The 20,688-nt window shown below is 39.3% G+C and overlaps 1 protein-coding gene across 5 annotated transcripts in view; it reads right to left on the bottom strand.

Annotated features, from left to right (window-relative positions):
• Positions 1–20,688, bottom strand: part of CB1H4orf45 (chromosome B1 C4orf45 homolog) — a 99,173-nt gene that overhangs the window by 46,714 nt on the left and 31,771 nt on the right. For all 5 annotated transcript variants that reach the window (XR_006201656.1, XM_042935172.1, XM_042935173.1 and 2 more), the window contains exon 2: positions 13,079–13,311. Coding sequence is in view for 4 of the 5 variants with exons in the window: in XM_042935172.1 (XP_042791106.1) it covers positions 13,079–13,311 (233 nt within the window). In the remaining variant the exon portion in view is untranslated. The remainder of the gene's footprint in view (positions 1–13,078; positions 13,312–20,688) is intronic.

Raw genomic sequence — 20,688 nt, 5'->3', positions numbered from 1 at the left:
TATAAAATATATAAACAAAGGAAGGGACAAGAAAAACAAGGTTTAAAGATTTTTTAAAATATTTGTTTATTTTTGAGAGAGAAAGACAGAGTACAAGGTGGGGAGGGGCAGAGAGAGAGGGAGACACAGAATCTGAAGCAGGCTCCAGGCTCTGAGCTGTCAGCACAGAGCCAGACACGGGGCTCGAACTCACGAACCTGAGCCAAAGTCGGGACTTAACCAACTGAGCCAGCCAGGTGCCCCAAGAAAAACAAGATTTAAATGCAAGGTCATCCCATTACTCCATAGAAAATATGAAAAGTGGCAATCTGTATACAGTGGTAAGATCATGGTATAACTTTGTTTCTCAGTTGATTCCTGACATGTGATGCCCTAAAAATTGACCTTATCAATTAACTTATAAATAACTTTATTATCAGCATTTTGACAAAATTTCCAGGAATTGGACAATCTTCTTTGATCTTTGTTCTCATTTTTAGTAATCAAAAATTGCATCATCTTAATCTAGACAGACTTTTATTAGAAACAGGCAATAGGGGCACCTGGCTGGCTCAGTTGGTAGAGCATGTGACTCTTGATCTCAGGGTTTTAAGTTTGAGCCCCACATTGGGTGTGGAGCTTACTCAAAATTAAAAGAAAGGAAGGAAGAAAGGGAGGGAGAAAGAAAGGAAGAAAGAGAGAAGCAACAGATTCTTTTGCCACCCTTTTCTCTTATAGCTATTAGTGTACATATAATGTCATAAAATATTCACCTAAAATAAACTGATGCTTCTCATCTTAATTTATTAATGAAATCCATCACAATTTATTTGGACAGTCATGCTGCATGTGGTGTTAAATCTAGTGAAATGCAGAATCAAAAAGATGTTTTTTTTTTTTTTGTTTTACAGGTGAATTCATGAAAGACTGATTCAAAAACTAATTCAGCATCTCCATACAAACAGGTAACAACTGATTAGTACAGTCTCTCTCTCTCTTTTTTTTACTTCTGTTGAACACATCTCTTTAGGTTTCTTTTTTTTCTATAATTTATTTTTTATAACTTACATCCAAGTTAGTTAGCACATGGTGCAACCGTGATTTCAGGAGTAGATTCCTTAATGCCCCTTACCCATTTAGCCCATCCCCCCTCCCACAACCCCTCCAGTAACCCTCTGTTTGTTCTCCATATTTAAGAGTCTCTTATGTTTTGTCCCCCTCCCTGTTTTTATATTAGTTTTGTTTCCCTTCCCTATGTTCATCTGTTTGTCTCTTAAAGTCTCATCTGAGTGAAGTTATATATTTGTCTTTCTCTGACTAATTGCACTTAGCATAATACCCTCCAGTTCCATCCATTTAGTTGCAAATGGCAAGATTTCATTCTTTTTGATTGCCGAGTAATACTCCAGTGTGTGTGTGTATGTGTGTGTGTGTGTGTGTGTGTGTGTGTTTGTACACCATATATCTATATATATCTATATATATATATATCTATATATAGATATATATAGATATATACCACATCTTCTTTATCCATTCATCCATCGATGGATATTTGGGCTTTTTCCATACTTTAGCTATTATTATTTTTTTCTAATTTTACTTTTTATTTTTTAAAATTTACATCCAAATTAGTTAGCATGTAGTGCAACAATGATATCAGGAGTAGATTCCTTAGTGCCCCTTACCCATTTAGCCCATCCTCCCTCCCACAACCCCTCCAGTAACCCTCTGTTTGTTCTCCATATTTATGAGTCTCTTCTGTTTTGTCCCCTTCCCTGTTTTTATATTATTTTTGTTTCCCTTCCCTTATGTTCATCTGTTTGTCTCTTAAAGTCTCATATGAGTGAAGTTATATATTTGTCTTTCTCTGACTGACTAATTGCACTTAGCATAATACCCTCCAGTTCCATCCACGTAGTTGCAAATGGCAAGATTTCATTCTTTTTGATTGCTGAGTAATACTCCATTGTATGTATATACCACATCTTCTTTCTCCATTCATCCATCGACGGACATTTGGGCTCTTTCCATACTTTGGCTATTGTTGATAGTGCACTATAAACATGGGGGTGCATGTGTCCCTTTGAAACATCACACCTGTATCTTGTGGATAAATGCCTAGTAGTGCAATTGCTGGGTCGTAGGGTAGTTCTATTTTTGTTCTTTGAGGAACCTCCATACTGTTTTCCAGAGTGGCTGCACCAGCTTGCATTCCCACCAACAATGCAAGAGAGATCCTTTCTCCATATCCTCGCCAACATCTGTTGTTGCCTGAGTTGTTAATGTTAGCCATTCTGACAGGTGTGAGGTGGTTTCTCATTGTGATTTTGATTTGTATTTCCCTGATGATGAGTGATGTTGAGCATTTTTTCATGTGTCTGTTAGCCATCTGGATGTCTTTGGAGAAATGTCTATTCATGTCTTTTGCCCATTTCTTCACTGGCTTATTTGTTTTTTTGGGTCTCGAGTTTAGTAAATCCCCTATAGATTTTGGTTACGAACCCTTTATCTGATATGTCATTTGCAAATATCTTCTCCCATTCTGTCAGTTGCCTTTTAGTTTTGCTGATTGTTTCCTTTGTTGTGCAGAAGATTTTTATTTTGATGAGGTCCCTATAGTTCATTTTTGCTTTTGTTTCCCTTGCCTCCAGAGACATGTTGAGTAAAAAGTTGCTGTGGCCGAGGTCAAAGAGGTTTTTGCCTGCTTTCTCCTCAAGGATTTTGATGGCTTCCTGTATTACATTGAGGTCTTTCATCCATTTTGAGTTTATTTTGGGGTATGGTGTAAGAAAGTGGTCCAGGTTCATTTTCTGCATGTCACTGTCCAGTTTTCCCAGCACCATTTGCTGAAGTCTTTTTTTTTTTTTTTAATGTTTATTTAAAAATGAGAATGAGTGGGGGAGGTGTAGAGAGAGAGGGAGAGAGAATCTCAAGCAGGCTCCACACTGTCAGCTGAAAGACTGTCTCGGGGCTCGATCTCACAAACTGTGAGATCATGACCTGAGCTGAAATCAAGAGTCAGACACTTGACCAACTGAGCCACCCAGGCACCCCAGTATAGTCTCTTATCTTAAGGAAATTAGTTAATTTGAATGTTTTTTATCCAGCAAAAATAATCATAACTCAAAAGTCGGTATTACCTATCAAGCAATCTTTAAATAAGCTGTATTAAATAAGACATTAATAAAAGGGAAATACCTGCTAACTACATTCAGGTACTGTGAATTAGATACAATTTCTGAAATGAATTAAAAACTTAAATTTGAGTTAGTTAATTGCAGACATTTGGGGCCCATTCTAGTTAACAATTGGAATCACTGCTTAATACATTCACTTTTAATCTCAAACCACCTCTAGTCTAGTCCTGACATACTTAAGAAATCTTTTTGGGACTGATCACTGAGGAATCCTCTTGGTTTTTTTGCTATACTTGAGTATACTTGAGTATACTTGAGTATACTTAAGTATACTTTTCTTAATATATCCAATTTTATTTATTTATTCATTCATTCATTCATTTATTTATTTACTTACTTACTTATTTATTACTATAAGGAACTATTTTCCATCTCTGTAACTATGAGGTCTTTCTTACCAGTATAATGAATACAATGGCAATGCATTTCAAGAATGCATAGACACTAGGGTTTCTCTTCTCTATCTTCCTCCTTGGTAACATAGAGCTCTTAGTACCAAACATTTGAGTGGAAAATTCCCTAAGGCTACCCTTTCTTATGCTAATGTATTTTTTCTTCACTTGCCTCAATTTGCAAAATATTACTGTTAACCCCTTAGGTATCTTTCTTCCCACAGCCAGTGAGAAGCATTCTTATTGTTATAGCTGGATCACCAAATTGCATAATGTTGCCTATTCTAGACAGAAACTATTGAAGGGAGAAAGGGGGCATAAAGGCCTTTGTATGAATGGAGCATTTGAAGTATTCATTTTATATTCAGAGCATGAGTAGAAACAAAACAATTCTTTCTGGAAAATGTCAGTGTTTAAGGCATGGATTCTGTGATGCATTTTTTTTATTAAAATGCAAAAAATGAACAATACAGAGACCTGTAATTCATTTTATGCTACATTATACATGGGCTTGAGTTCCAACATAAATTATATCCTAGTATCTCTTTTTTTTAACTGCAATGTTTTTAAATAATTTGAATTAAAACATCAACTTCCAGCAAATAGATTAAGCATTGGGTTTTGTGAGTTTATTGACTATGGCCCCAGCATCTCTGTTTTCTGTGGAGTACCCAAATAATGAGCAAGATATTCCATCATGGTTTTAATGTGCTTATGATAATATAATTCAAAAATCCGTGTAGGCAAGAAAATATAGTATATATAAACATTAGTGATACTGGATCCCCTTTATTGAAACATTATCCTAGATATTATGAGAAGAGCTGTACACACATATTGAATCCATTTAACAATACTCTAAAGTATTACGATTATCATCATCATCATCATCAATCCCTGTGTTAGGCAGAATTGTAAGATGACCCCCCACTATTCTCATCCCTTGGTGTATACACCTTCTCTCAGATATTCCACCAAATACTAATATAACTACTGCTGTGAAGGGATCTCACAGCTGTAATTAAGACCCTAAATCAGTTGACTTGAAGAAAGGGAGATTATCCTCAGTGGACCTCACTTAATCAGGTCAGCCCTTAAAAGGGTCTGGGCTCCTCCTGGAAAAGGGGATTTGAAACATGAGAGGAATTTGATATGAGGGAGATTCTCTGTGGTGGTTTTAAAGATGGAGGGGGCCACATGATAAGGAATGTGGGCAGCTTCTAGATGCTGAGAACAGCCCGTGGCTAATAGCCAGCAAAGAAGTGGGACCTCAATCCTACAGCCACAAGGAACTGAAATCTGCCACAACCACATGAACTTGGAAGAGACCCCCAGCCTCAGATGAGATCACAGCCATGGCAGATACCTTGATTTCAGCCTCCTGAGACCCAAGCAGAGAACCCAGCCATGCCTTCTGGGACTTCTGACCTACAGAACTATGAACAAATAAGTGGGTGCTGTTTTAAGCTGCTAAATCTATGCCCAATAGAGAGCTAATACAAGTCAGAGAAAGATAAAGATCATATGATTTCACTCATAGGTGGAATTGAAGAAACTCAACAGATGAACATAAGGGAAGGGAAGGAAAAATAAGATAAAAACAGAGAGGGAGGCAAACCATAAGAGACTCTTAAATCTAGAGATGAACTGAGGGTTGCTGGGAGGGTTTTGGGTGGGGGGGGATGGGCTAAATGGGTGATGGGCATTGAGGACACTTGTTGGGACGAGCACTCAGTGTTATGTGTAAGTGATGAATTACTACATTCTACTCCTGAGACTATTAAAAAACAGAATTTTAAAAAAAAAGAAAACTAATACAATTCCCATTTTATAGATGGATAAACCGAGACATTATAAAACATAGGCAGCATAGCATGCAAAGAGAGAAAAAGTGGAAGATGAAAAGTTCTTCAACTGGCTACTTTTGCTTGTAAGTTACATTCCATTTTTCATTAAGGCCACAAACATAGATTTGTCCTGAAAAGCATTATGAATGCTAGTTGCCCCATTTATTCTCAGAAAACAAATATCTGTTTTTTCCCCCCATACTTCTCCAGGGCTATAAACATTCTCCTTATTCATTCTATATTCAAGGTACTCAAAGATTTTCTTTTAAAACAAAACTAGAACTTGTTCTGTTGGAAATTGTTAGGATTTGTGATGAGTAGCCATTCTGCTATCAGCCCTTTATCCAGAGTGGGTTGATGATTCCTACCAGGGTCTGAAATCTGAGCAGATTCACCTATTCGCACTACAGAAAAGCTACATGAGAGTTTCCCAAGTCTCTCTTTGTGCTTAGTGCACGGTTTCTGATATATAATCAAGTGCCTGTTTTGCAACAGTTCTCACCCTTGGAGTTTTCTAATGTGTTGGCACTGTTGTTAATTCAAAGGCTAAAAAGTGTGCTTCTCCCAAGTTAATTGTCCAATTAGCTTTACAACACAGAATTGCACCAGGCTTGGCAGCTCAGGCCGTATGAACAGTAACAGTATAACTCAGTTTCAGCACAAAAAAAAAAAAAAAACAAAGATGGCAAATAGTTTACAAATGACTATTGAATAAGCCAGGAGTAGAATAATTCTCAATCTAATGCACACTTAAAACTTCATTTCTTCCCTTCTGCAACTTAGTCTCTCGACAAAGACACTACAGAAGTGAGGCCATCTCAGCACCCATCCCCCATCACTTCCAGATGGGGAAGTGATCACCATCCTAAGCAGTAAAAGTCGTGTTGCTGTTGTCAGTACGAAGTTCAGTAAAACCCATCTCAGACCTCAAGTTGCTTAAAGCCATTTGGAATTGTGGCCGGATGGTGCAGTCCTGTTGCTGACAAGAGCCACGCTAAAACTTCAACAACACAGAGAAAACTTTCCTGTGAGTTCTCCCACACCTAAGGGGGCTCACGTGGATTCCTAACAGCACTTACTTTCGGTGCCATTTTCTTGGTGCCCAAAGACAGAGATGGGACCACATAAGAGGGATCCCTTATAGTTAATGAATCGTTGTCAGTTTGCTCAGCTAAGATTTCTTGATATCCTAGGTTCAGTCTCGGAAAAAGAAGAGATTACTCCAGATTGCTAGTCTTATTTGCTATGCATTCTATGCATTTTTGTCAATACCACCGAGGTACTCTGGGAATGTTGTACCTGAATGGTAGGGGGAACTATAATCCTAAATTGATAATAGTTAGATTAGACTAGAATTTCTCCCAAAGATCTTCAAAAGCCAGGATAAGTGCCAGATTTAGAAAACAGATGTCCTGGTATTTTAGCCACTTGTGCTGGGGGGGATTAGATGGCGCCCAAGTCTCAATTCGTTGACGATATAGTTAAAGGAGGCGGGCCTTCGAGTTAAACCACAGGTTTACTAGAACCCATTCTCATTTATACAGTCTTTTCTTAGCTTTGTATTTCTCTATCATCATCAAATGATATTTGTTGAAAACCAATGGCCTTTGCTTAATTGCTAACTTTAGGTAGTGTGATTTAAAAAAAAAAAATATGTTTACCAGTAGACACACACTAGAGATGTTATGTCAGGCCCTACAAAGTTAGTAACCACCATGGGATATTTTAAGCCTTCTTTAATTAAGGAATAAGATCATCCCCTAGGCACTAAATTACAAAGTTCTTTTTCTTTCTTTTTTCACATTTCCACATCTTAACAAAAGATGTGAAAATTAAGATGTATTTATTTCCCAGTTCACCAGTGGTATCTGTAAAGTCACCTCAACAGGAGAGAGAAAGCCCTGTGCCTGGTTGGGGTACCAGGTCAGCAGGGTTGGGGTGTCCAGTAAGATATAGAGTGGCAGTGCCCCTAGCTACCAACACAGATGCTTTCCATCCCATAAATGTTATTCCTCATGGAACTGCTTTGAACACAATACAGAATGCAAAGCAGTGATACATGCCTCCCTTATTGTTTTCATGGTCTGTTAGAGAAAGGGAACATTAAACATAAAATTTATTTTCCAGAAGTTCAGCTACAAGTAAGATTTTATAAGGAAACTAGTTCCTTCAGTTTATCTGAGGCATCCTATAAAGCCAAGTTTTGTAAAATGGGGAAAATATAACATCTATGTATAAGGAGGTTAATGGTGTTAATATATTATTTTCAAGAAAAGGGAGGGTTATTTGGCCTCCCTCGTCAATGTTCCTCCTCCCTCACAGATGGTCAGCATGTGGCGCTCCCTCACAGAAGGCTTTCTGTGGTATCAGAAAATGCATGACTTTATACAGCACCTAAGGATGAAAGGTGTTAATGTAATTATTTTTATATTAAACCACAAACTGTTAGGATGCAAATAACTCTAGGAAGTATAAAGTGAGAGCTAAACACACACGCCCATCTGGAGCAGCAATCCAAAGAGGTGCCTAATTTTAGAAAAGCTATTTCCTGTTTTCCCTTTATAACTTGGTTAATAAAGGGAGCTTTATTATCTTTTTAAAAATCTTCTGTATTGATAATAACATCTGGAGATTAGGAGTGTGAGATCCTAGGAATTCTAATGAGACTGTTTCGGATTTATCTAAATAAACCCAGAGGTAAATAAGAAGTTTGATGTGAAAAACCCTCAGACATCCTGAAAGATGTGATTGGTGGTCTACATAGTGATCACCTCCGTACCGGCAATACTTTTTCCCAGGTGATTTTGAATATTTTCTAGGATACTGTTGCATGAAGGTGGACACTTTGGAAGAATGCATGGGGTTGGGCTAGCACAAGAAAGGAAGGGGACGTTCACTAGGACCTCATTCTCTTCTCTTTTTTTTCCCACAATGCTGAAGATTGTATTTGATGATATGTTTTGAAGCACTACAAAGTGCTTATTAAATAGAAATTCAAAATTAAAAAAAAAAAACTAAAAAATATCAAGCTATTTCTCATTATATCAAATATGTGGGTGATATCTACTCATAATTCATTTTAATATTGTAAATGAAGTCTGTGGGGGTGCATATGGAGCAGAATGGAAAGCTGGGAGAAAATTGAGAGAACCATGAAGAAAGAACTCACACTATAAGAGAAGGCAGTTGGGATTGCCGCCAGCCAGAGCCTGTCTTACAGAACAGCGACAACACAGATGTGCCCTTCACATGCTGGCTTCAAGTCGCAGGTTCTGACTCCATTTTCTGTCATTTCACCTCAGGTGAAATACAGTACTCCTGCTAAGTAAGTCCTTGAATTCACAGCCTGGGTTGAAATCCCAGCTCTACCAATTCCTAGCTGTGCAGCCACGGACAAGGAAACTCACCTGTCAGTACCTCAGTTTTCAACTGTAAAATGGAAGTAATTACAGAAGCCTCCTCACACAGCAAATACTCCAGCTCTTCCTACGTTTACTTTCCCTAAATAAATACACAAAGAGAAAATGTCTAATGAAGCCACCAATCTTGGATTGGTCTATTCGCAGCCAGCAAGAAACACAATGTCTCATCAAAAGTCTGTTCAAATATCCCTAAAACTGTCACGGAGGAGACTTCTATTTCATGACACTGGAATTTGTGGCAGTTAAAAATGAGGCAGAAGTCTCAAAGTCTTGAAGATTATACTTTTTATTATATTATACTATATCACATATAAATATATTGATGGGTTATTCTAGTTCTCTTTATTACTTTCTATAGACTTTCAAGTTGTTATGCTCCATGATATATTGGTTGTAATATATGTTATGATTAATTGGTTTAATATTGTCTTTGGGATCACACTCTTGAAGAGTTAGTCGTCAAGCCCAGTATAACATTATTTCTGTGAGAAAACCAAATGACTTAAATCCTTTGGTTATGAGGTCAGGGTGGGAGCAGAAAATGGCCATCAGAAAGCCAGCTGATACTATCGAGGTTTGGGTTAAAGAAAGACCAGGAGAGAGGAGACGTGCCCAGCTAAGAAGGAGTTAGAAATGCCCTTCAGTTTAGCACGGGGTTTGAAACCAAAAGAATTGTTTCAATCAATGATCTTCATATATTCTTGCAGAAATGACACATACATTTTGGCAGAGGCTAAATCCATTTTTTTTTTTTTAAATTTTTTTAACGTTTATTTATTTTTGAGACAGAGAGAGACAGAGCATGAACGGGGGAGGGTCAGAGAGAGGGAGACACAGAATCCGAAACAGGCTCCAGGCTCTGAGCTGTCAGCACAGAGCCCGACGTGGGGCTTGAACTCACGGACTGTGAGATCATGACCTGAGCCGAAGTTGGCCGCTCAACCGACTGAGCCACCCAGGCGCCCCCCATTTTTTTAAAAAGAAAAAGAATGTACTGCTCTTCCATCTAAGATAATAGCGAAAGCAATGATCTTTGCTGGTTTATATACACATGCATTATGATGACATTGCATCGCATATAAAAGTGAGGAGGAAATACCTAAACATAAAAAAGATCCAGAAGAGAAACCCAATATTGTGATTTTTACTGACCTCTGTGATGTGGAGAAATTTTTCAGGTGTCACTCAGCCTGGAAGTTATTATCTTTCTACCCAAATCCAGATGATCTATAGAACCCTCCTAGTGCCCCAAATAGGAGAGACCATTGCCAGGTAGGAAGCAGCTGCCCCAGGCATTTTGCCAAGAGTCTAGTGGAGGTGCCTGAGTTTCCTTAGCTGCCAGTCTTCTCTAAACCTGGAGCAGTGGATTAGGAAGAGCAGCTGTTCAGGCTATAAACACCCACTAGGTGAAGGTTTGTGTTTCAAACCAAAATTCTGATCAATCGCAGTGAGAGACACTGAGGAGTCTCTGAAGATGGACTGAAATAATGTGCCATCTTGATTGGGGTTATTATGGACAAGGATGGTGGAGCGATGTAGAAGGGGTCCACTGAAGACAAGGAACCAGAGAAAGAACAGGAGGTGCCTTGAGATGTTGCCCTAAATTACATCAAACTAAGGAATTAACCAACCACCTGGTGAGGAGGAAGGTGGGTTAGTGGCAGGGACTCTCATATACTCTTTGTAATTAGGAGCTCATTTTTATGAATGGAGTGTATGTGTTTGTATCAGCTGACATGTCAATTCACACCAAGTCATATTGCCCAGAGGTAGCTGCCTGAAGCATTGGGTTGATTAGGAATCTAAGTCTGAGGCTAGACTCAAAAACAAATATAGCCATCTGCTTTGAATGTCGAGAGGCAGCCATGCCTGGGTGTGGAGGGGAGCATTAGCAGCCTTGATGACAAAGTCTAGGCCTTAACTGCTGGGTAAATTACATAAATTATGGTTATTTGCTAATTATTATTATAAGTTATGGTTATTTGCTAATATGTACAGTTGACCCTTGGACAACATGGGTTTGAACAGCACAAGTCCACTTATATGTGGAATTTTTTTGGATAAATACATTACAGTTCTATAAACGTATTTTCCCTTCCTTATGATTTTCTTAATAACTCTTTTTTTAGTTTCAGAATATAGTACATAATAAATATTCCAAATGTCATCATCATCATCAATTATTTTATATTATCCTTAAGGCTTCAGGTCAACAGGAGGCGGTTAGTAGTTAAGTTTTGGGGAATCAAAAAGTATACACAGATTTTCAACAGTATGGGAGGTGGTCAGAACTCCTAACTCCTTCATTGTTCAAGGGCCAACTGTAGTCATCCTCAGTGAATCTTGTTTTCATTATGAAGTTCTGTGTCCGAGGAATCCTCTAATATATGTTCAAGATTGTTATAAGACAGGTAAGCCTTTGAAAACAATTCCCGCCAACAAGCCAGAGCCAAGAAAGTGCACCAATGATAAGCAGCAGCTCTTACAGCTTATGCCAAACAAGACCAGCTTCTGAATGTGTCACAAGTCGGAGAAAGTCAATGTATGGTTCAGCCTCAATCTCACAGGGGTTAAGAAGACAGTGCTAACCAAACAGAGCAGTGATTTAAAGCTGTGTGTGAAGTATGAATGAAAGAAACAGAATAAATACCTTCCTGGAAGACTAGCTCGTGGCTGACATCTCTTTTGGATTCACAGCTTGCTTCAAAGTCCAAGGAATACATGAATACGCTTCATTTGAATAGACAAATGTGTTCTCAATTTAAAGATAAAGAAGGAAGGGAAGCTATCTACACACTCAAGACGGGCAGACAGATTGAGGGCCGTGTACGAGAGCAAGGTGTCACTGAAAGAGAGGCAGAAAGGCAACCAAAGTTATGGACTTCATTCCAACGAGCTACCTTGCTTGCTCTTCTCCCTGGTGGCCAGTTTTGATATTTAATCAAATGTCTGGTCTTCATCTTTCTTGCTTAAGTGAATAGGACACAGTTTAAGAACCTGAGCATTTGTTCTGTTTAAATGACACTGAGTAACATTAAATACAACAACCACAGTACTGAGAGCTGACGTTTGTCTGTCAACCACTTGCCAGGCATCATGGTGTATTCTTGGGTTCTCATTATGTAATCCTCACAACAAAACAAAAATACTATTAAATACATAGAGTACTTGATACGTGCAAGGCACTGTTCCCAGCACTTTGAAAATATTAACTTGCTTAACGTTTACAACAGCCCAGTAAGGTAAATACTAAGATGCGTAATGAAGACCTAGAAGAACAGAGGTTAAGGAACTTGCCCAAGGCCACTCACAGCTAGTAGGCAGCAGAACTACATTAGGATCAGGTGATCTTACGACGTGGGCACTCCACCCACTGCCATGTGGAAGAGAAGGGAGCAGAGACACAAAGGTGAACTCGCTAGCTCAGGGTCACAGAGCTAAACCTAAGTCAGAGTCAGGATTTGAATCCGGGGTCCATCTGACTTCAAAGACTGAGCTCCCAACCACTTTCCTGTACTGCCGTATGTTGGGACAGAAAAAGGTTTTTCTTTTGTTAGCCGGTACAATGTAATGCTGTACCATATTGCCTTAAGCATTTGAGAAATTCCAGTTATTTCACGACTGATACATGTTCAGTCTTCAGATAATGCAAAGGCCTGCCAGGGGAAAAAGTCTGAATTCTCAGATTTTTCTTCTAAAGCCACCTGGGTTCTCTCTTGTTTCAGAGGAGACTGTATGGGCTCATGCCTATATACACAACACCAAATGGAAATAAGACAAGATTTCTAAGCACCTTTTGGCTAATTACCCTGGCTTATTTGATACAAGGTCATTATCAACACAGTGCCTTTTAAAGATCTGGGACTCTCTAGGCTTGTGGATGATGTCCAGCACAGGCTTCTTTTAATACCACCCACTCATAATGCAGTGCTAGGATGGGAGAAGTACGTGTGAATGTCGCGGCAGAAGTGTGAATCTGAATGCATTCCAAAGCCAAACACAAATGCTTTTGGATTATGCACAGCTTCCTTTTCTTCACGCCTTCCCTCTCATGTATTAAAGGAACTAAAAGAGAATGATAGCAAGTCCATTTATTCACACATTTATTTTTCTGAAAAACTCAAATCCCATTATTTCTCAATGACAAATCAAGAACGTGACATTTTCTATGGAAGGATCCTCAGAAAGGATTCAAATCAGAAACAACATGCTATGAAGAGCATATTTAAGAGCAATACCTTGATGTGAAAGCCAGTCCAAAGCCTTGTTTGGTTGATAAAATCATACTCTGGTATTCCCCAACCAATTTCACCAACATACTCATATTTATATTTTGCCGGTAAGCATCTGTTTGAGGCAGGCCTCCATAAATATCTGAGATCTCCAGTCTTTTCTAATGCTGGGCGCTTTTCTCCTATATAGGAAGTGTGCTGATGAATTTTTGGTAGATGATCCTTTATATAATCTGGGCCTTAAAAAGACAGAAAGACTTTTTTAAAAACTCTATACTTTATTCTAAAATGCATTTGTCATTTTAAATGGTGAACATAATAATACTAATGATTATATGATACTTACTAGGTTCTGGGTGCTATTACAAGCCTTTTAGATACATTAATCCATTAATCCTTATAATAACCAAATGAGATAGGTAGTAGTGTTTTCTCCAATTGTTAGCAGAGGTGGGGGGAATGAAGCAAAGAAAGATTGATTACTTTTCTAGAGTCACAACTAACAAGCTCTTCATTGCCAGACAGGCTGTCTCACAGCTGGGTTCTTATTTACCCCCCATCCACTGCTTTTTTTTTAGAACTAATTTAATCCAGATGTATCTTTATTTTTTTATTTTTTTAAAATGTTTATTCATTTTTTTAAGAGAGAGAGAAAGAAAGAGATAGAGACAGAGCATGAGCAGGGGAGGGGGAAAGAGGGAGGGAGACACAGAATCCAAAGCAGCCTCCAGGCTCTGAGCTGTCAGCACAGAGCCCCATGTGGGGCTTAAACTCACGAACCACAAGATCATAACCTGAGCCGAAGTGGGACACTTAACCGACTGCACCACCTAGATGCCCCTAATCCAGACAGATCACTTATGCCACACTTGCGGGATGTAGGCCTTCAGACATTGGGGTGTCTGATCTAAACAGATAAAATCTTGAAATGAGAATTAGGAAATTTCCCAAATGTATCAGAAGCAACTGGAAAGTAGAGAAGACTCTCAGATGAGAGGAGCAGCTTATAACAGACGATGACCAAAGGCAGAGACATTTAACAAATATTAGTATATTATTTTATTTTTAAAATGTTTATTTTTGAGAGAGACAGAGTGTGAGCAGGGGCGGGACAGAGAGAGAGGGAGACACAGAATCTGAAGCAGGCTCCAGGCTAGCAGCAAAAAGCCCGACGGGAGGCTCACACTCACGAACCGGCGAGATCATGACCTGAGCCGAAGTCAGCCACTTAACCGGATGAGCCACCCGGGTGCCCCTAAATATTGGTATTTTAAATGTAAGACAGTGAACAAAAAGAAATCCGTGAATTGTGGAAGTGGGTAAAATACACCGAAATAAGAGAAGGTCTGGAAAGGATCACTTAAATGAACCTGGTATTGCAAGTTGAGGATGTGAAACATAAAGGGGAGCAAAGATCTATGGGAAGAATGGTACTGATTTAAAGTAGAAAGTAAGGGGCTGGCCAGGAGGAGTTTCAGAAGTCCCAAAACCCACATTGCTGCAGGATCATATGGACAAATTAGGGACACAAACAAAAAACTCCATTCCTGTTACCAGAAGTCGACCAAAGACGTTGGAAGCAGAAGCTATGTTGTGGTTGTGATGTCAACTGGGCCCCTCTTGGCCCTGTGACTCCTCTCATTTGGCTCTTGGGTCAGGGGGCTCAGTGTTTGCAGAGTTTACGGGTGGGCTGGGGCTTTGACCAGGTACTCGGAAGGAATGGTCAATGTGCTAACAAGTCTGTGCTTAGAGAAGTCGTCTAAACTTTCCAAGGTAGTGGGAAACATGAAACTGCTCGTCAGATGCATGATTTTGGCAGATGTTTTCACAGCCTCCTAATCAACATCACTCCCCATGGTGCGCTGAGTACTCACTGTGGCTAATTTCCCTTGACGGATACACGGTGGCTTCACTTTTATTCATGTCAGGTTTTCACTCAGGTGTAACTATTTTGGTAAAGAATAGAATGTCCAGAGCATAAAAAACCATTTTCTTTCTCAGTGTGATAGGTGTTGCGGTCTTACCTACAAAACTCCTGTCAGAAGGAATTTGTGCAGCAGGCTCCTCTGAACAGGATGAAATACAGAAGAATGGGGGTTAGTCTTGCTGAAACTTCTGTGTGTACACTAAGGCCACTGTTTTCCCAAATGTGTCATCAAATGCCACTTCCTTGAGTGCACGATGAAAATACATGTGTGTGGGGTGGGGGTGCTTTATAGTCAAAAACTTGGGGGAACACCGCTTGCTACTTTTGCCTTTTAGTTGACCACAGCACATGAAGGCATATTAAAAGTTCTGAGAAGTCCTATGGTGACTAAACCTGTTTACACTTAGGTGACCCAGTGTTTCCCAAACTTATTTAAACATGGGTCTCTGTCAGTGCAGAGCCCAAGGTGGGGCTTGATCTCACAAACTGTGACATCACGACCTGAGCAAGAATCAAGAGTTGGACGCTGAACCGACTAAGCTGTCCCTGCGATTGATTTTTTAAAAGAGCCGTTACTTGACAGCTGAATCAAAAGCACTGGGTTTTAGATAATGTCATGGAAGGCGCACATACTCTACAAACCAAGAATATGTTTATGTGGGGGAGGGGGGGAGGGGCAGGGAGCTCCAATCAGGGTTCTCTGCGGCTTAGTCAAGTCACTGGACTTTTCTCAACTCCTGTTTCCTCTTTCGTGCTTTAGAAATAGCATGATGCAATATTCACAGCACAGGAGATTCCTGGGAAGACCCCGCCCTGGCCACCTAACTGACTCAGGTATCTGCCTTATGAGGCCGAGGCAGCTGGATGCCAGAGTCCAAGCTAGGCCCCCATTTCCAGCAGATCCCCTCTAGCCATCCCAGTGTTTACCTTACCAGAAAGCAAAAGATCCACATATCACTACCCAAACAGCAACACGCAGAAATGTGCTTTCCTTAATGAGACAGTTCCGCAGGTGTTTGGCTTTAAATGACACGCTTTTGTTTTTCCAAACCTCTTCCTCCAGGGCCTAGACTCTATGCTGGTTCTGATTCCCCGCTTAAGAGTAAAACTTCCAACTCACATGTGACCCGTTGTCTCTTTAGTTTTCCTTTGACAATTATCATCTCTGTTCAGCTATCGTTGCTACATTTCTTAGGGTGTTTCTAGTTTTTTTTCTTCATCATATGGAAGCTTTCCTCCATCTTTCATCCTCTTCCCCAAACTCCAGCACTCATTTGCCAACCGTGACGTTGGCAGCTCCTGGGTTAATAAGTCTCTCACCTGCCCATCTTCTTTAAAGTTCTCTTTTGCGTCTGAAGACTTGTCTAGTGGGACAACTAGCAGCTATAGTGCTTACACAGAGCTGCCCAACTTCTGTCAGTCAGTCCTAACTCTTCCTCCCCTGTGACAGCCACATTGCGATGGGAGGAGATGTACTTCCATTAAAACCTGTACCAGGCTTCGGGGCTCCACGTTTCTTATTCGTCCTGCCCTGGAAAAACTGTATGCCCTTTCCCTCTCCCCTTTACATGTGTCCAACAGTACTTGCTTATTTGTACTGAAATTCTAAAGTTACAGTTAAGGATATGGTTTTGAAGTTAAACTACTGTAGGTTCAAATCCTCGCTTTGTCTGACGCTGGCCTTTTTTTTTTTTTTTCTTTTTTTTTAATTTACATCCAAGTTAGTTAGCATATAATGCAACAATGATCTCAGGAGTAGATTCCTTAGTGCCCCTTACCCATTTAGCCCATCCCCCCTCCCACACCCCCTCCAGTAACCCTCTGTTTGTCCTCATATTTAAGAGTCTCTTATGTTTTGTCCCCCTCCCTGTTTTTATATTCGTTTTGCTTCCCTTCCCTTGTGTTCATCTGGTCTGTGTCTTAAAGTCCTAAATGAGTGAAGTCATTATGATAATTGTCTTTCTCTGGCTGGCTAATTTTTCTTAGCATAATACCCTCCAGTTCCATCCACGTAGTTGCAAATGGCAAGATTTCATTCTTTTTGATTGCTGAGTAATACTCCATTGTATATATATACCACATCTTCTTTATCCATTCACCCATCGGTGGACATTTGGACTCTTTCCATACTTTGGCTATTGTCGATAGTGCTGGTGTAAACATTGGGGTGCATGTGCCCCTTCGAAACAGCATACCTGTATCCCTTGGATAAATACCTAGTAGCACAATTGCTGGGTCGTAGGGTAGTTCTATTTTTAATTTTTTGAGGAACCTCCATACTGTTTTCCAGAGTGGCTGCACCAGCTTGCATTCCCACCAACAATGCAAAAGAGATCCTCTTTCTCTGCATCCTCGTCAACATCTGTTATTGTCTGAGTTGTTAATGTTAGTCATTCTGACAGGTGTGAGGTGGTTTCTCATTGTGGTTTTGATTTGCATTTCCCTGATGATGAGGGACGTTGAGCATTTTTTCATGTGTCAGTTGGCCATCTTGATGTCTTCTTTGGAGAAATGTCTATTCGTGTCTTTTTAAGGCTGGCCTTTTGACCCAGGGAAAGTTATTCAGCCTCTGAGTTTTAGGCCTCTCCTCTATTAAATGAGAATATTGATGCCCTCCTATATTGTAGCCATGTTGGATGGAGAGGAGAGAATCAATTTTATTTAAAGAATTGCTTAGCTGAGAACGTGGCATATAATATATAGCTAATATTATTATTGTTTTTTGTTTTTATTTGATGTTTTCTCTTATTACATTCCTTTAAAACATATTTTAGGAGCTTTCACTGATAAATGATTTATTCCTTATTGTGATTAAGTTCCAGTTCCTTTCCTGAGAGCTCATCTAGATCAGGGGTTGGCAAACTTTTCTTATAAAGACCAAGAGAGTAAATAGTTTTGGCTTTGTGGGGAATACGGTCACTAACTACCCAGCTGTCCCACTGTAGGGCAAAAGCATCAGTAGACAATATGTAAACAAACGAGCATGGCTGTGTTCCAATAAAACTTTATTTATGAACATTGAAATTGTAAGCTCATGTAATTCTCACGTGTAACAATATTCTTCTTCTTTTTCTTTTTCCTACTTGAAAATCTAAAAGCCATTCTTTGTTCACCAGCCCTACAAAAACAGGTGGCAGGACAAATTTGATCCAGGAGCCAAGGTTGGCTGACCTGTGCTCTAGATGGTGGGAAGATGGTGGGCACTAAGGAAGCAGATTGCCATAAAGGCTGGAAAGAGCACAGACAGGCGAATCTGGGAGGTTTTCCAATAAACTTCATCTGTTTAAGCCAACGCTTGAAAAGGACCAGCTATAGCATGTGTCAGTAGAAAAAGAGAAAATTCCATCTCTGAGGCAAATGTCTCTTTCTGACCTCTCGCCTGCATTTACAGTTTCATTTAATTAATCAACTCACCCATTCATTTATTCTTTCACTTATTAAGCAAGTATTTATTGATCCATATGCAAGTGAGCAAAGCAAACCCCCTGCGTTCATGGGCCTTGCATTTCCTTTGAGAGGCCAGCAATACAAGTAAACACTCATTCATTATCTTTCATTTGGCTTATCACTATAACGTCCTAACTAGTCTTGGCTCTAGTTTCTATCCTTTCCAATCCATCCTCCACACACAGCTGCTTAAAGTGAACTAAAACTCAACTAAAATAAATACCTCCTCTCCTAAACAACACATGAAGTGGTTTTCTGTGGTGCTTATAATTTTTTTCATCCAGCTTTCTTAGGATTGCTGATTAGTGTCTTCATAATCTGACCTTAGCTACTTATTCTTACATGCCTTCAATTTTTTCGTTATCAAAATTCATCTTTCAAGGCATATTATAAGTGATGCTTTTCTAGAAAACACCCCTAGTCCCCCCAAGTCAAAATTAGACAAACACATGCTACTTTTACAGTAGTTTCTTTTAATTTCACCTTCCTTTTTATATCATATTTATTGGATCTTCTCTATTTAAAATTTTTTTTTAATGTTTATTTACTTTTGAGACAGAGAGAGACAGAGTATGAGCAGGTAAGGGGCAGAGACAGAGGAGGACACAGAATCTGAAGTAGGTTCCAGGGTCTGAGCTGTCAGCAGAGAGCCTGACATGGGGCTTGAACCCACAAACTGTGAGATAATGACCTGAGCCAAAGTCAGATGCTTACCCGACTGAGCCACCAAGGTGCCCCTAATTTTCTCTATTTTTAAGCTCCTAGAGGGTAAAGGTTATATCTATAAACCCTTTTCAAAAAGTTTTTTAATTGAAATATATTTCATATATAACATTGTGTAAATTTAAAGTGTACAACATGTTGATTTGATATATGTATTGTAATATGATTGCCATTATAGTGATAATTAGCATGTCTATCCTGTCACATAATTAAAATTTCTCTTTTTTCAAATGTTTATTTATTTTTGAGAAAGAGAGAGAGAGAGAGCAAGCAGGGAGGGGCAGAGAGAGAGAGGAGAGAGAGAATCTCAAGCAATCTCTACACTATCAGCACAGAGCCTGATGTAGCGCTCGAACTCATGAATTGTGAGATCATGACCTGAGCTGAATCAAGAGTCAGTCATTTAACCAACTAAGCCAACCAGGTGCCCCTCAAATTTATTTTTAATGGTTGGAATAATTAATATCTAGTCAATTGGCAAGTTTGATAAAATAATAGAGTATCATTGTCTATATTTACTATGCTGTGCATTTTATCTCTAGGACTTAATTACTACTCTTTGGAAATTTGTACCCTTAAACATCTCTCTGCCCCACCCCCAACCTCCAGGCCCTGGTAACCACCATTTTACTTTATGTTTTCACAAGTCTGGCCTTTTTGGATTCCACATAAGTGATATCATATAGTACTTGTCTTTCTCTGTCTGACTTATTTCACTTAGCACGATGTCCTCAAGTTCCACCCATATTGTTGCAAATGGCAAGATAGCCTTCTTTCTCATAACTGAATAATGTTCCATTGTATATATGTATTATGTCTGTAAAGTCTTAATTGCCAGCACAGTCCTCAAACATAGTTGGTCCTCAAGAAATACGTGTTGAATGTTGAAGTGAATGGTCTGTCAAATAAATGAATTTAAAAATTCCATCATAAGGGGTGTCTGGTTGGCTCAGTGAGAAAAGTGTGTGACTCTTGATCTATGGGTCATGAGTTCAAGCCCCGTGTTGGGTGTAGAGATTACTTAAAATAAATAAATGAACCTTAAAAAAATTCCATCAAAAGAGAGGAGGCATATAAACTCATATTAAAGGTGAAGCAAGCACTTCTTTAAGTATCTAAAGAGCAATCTACTTTCTAGAACTGCCTCAAATCCTCCTATTTTGGATTTTATGATATGACACTTAAGAGTAAGGTCAGAGTAAGAATTGCTTTTCACAACATTTATTTTTAGTAGTTAGAGGCAGAGAGAAGGATGAGAGCTCATAGTAATATGACTTCATTCTATAATATTGCCTCATGAGGCCAATTCTCCACTTCAGTGACCAAGATGAAGCATTCTAGGGAAATAAATTGAAAGGAATCAAGTGGTTCATGGAAATGAGTGTTTTAATAAGTATATTTGGAAACCTGTTGACAATATGGGCATAAATTTGCCATTACAGATGCGCTATGCAGAAAAGCTGGACTTATTGGAGACTCAAGGCAAGGCAGAGGTCAGAGGAGACAGTGGGACTGTGAA

Source organism: Panthera leo, chromosome B1 (assembly GCF_018350215.1).
Source record: "Panthera leo isolate Ple1 chromosome B1, P.leo_Ple1_pat1.1, whole genome shotgun sequence".
Classification (NCBI taxonomy): domain Eukaryota; kingdom Metazoa; phylum Chordata; class Mammalia; order Carnivora; family Felidae; genus Panthera; species Panthera leo.
The sequence above is the reverse complement of the archived record's forward strand: the minus strand, read 5'-3'. Positions and strand labels throughout refer to the sequence as shown.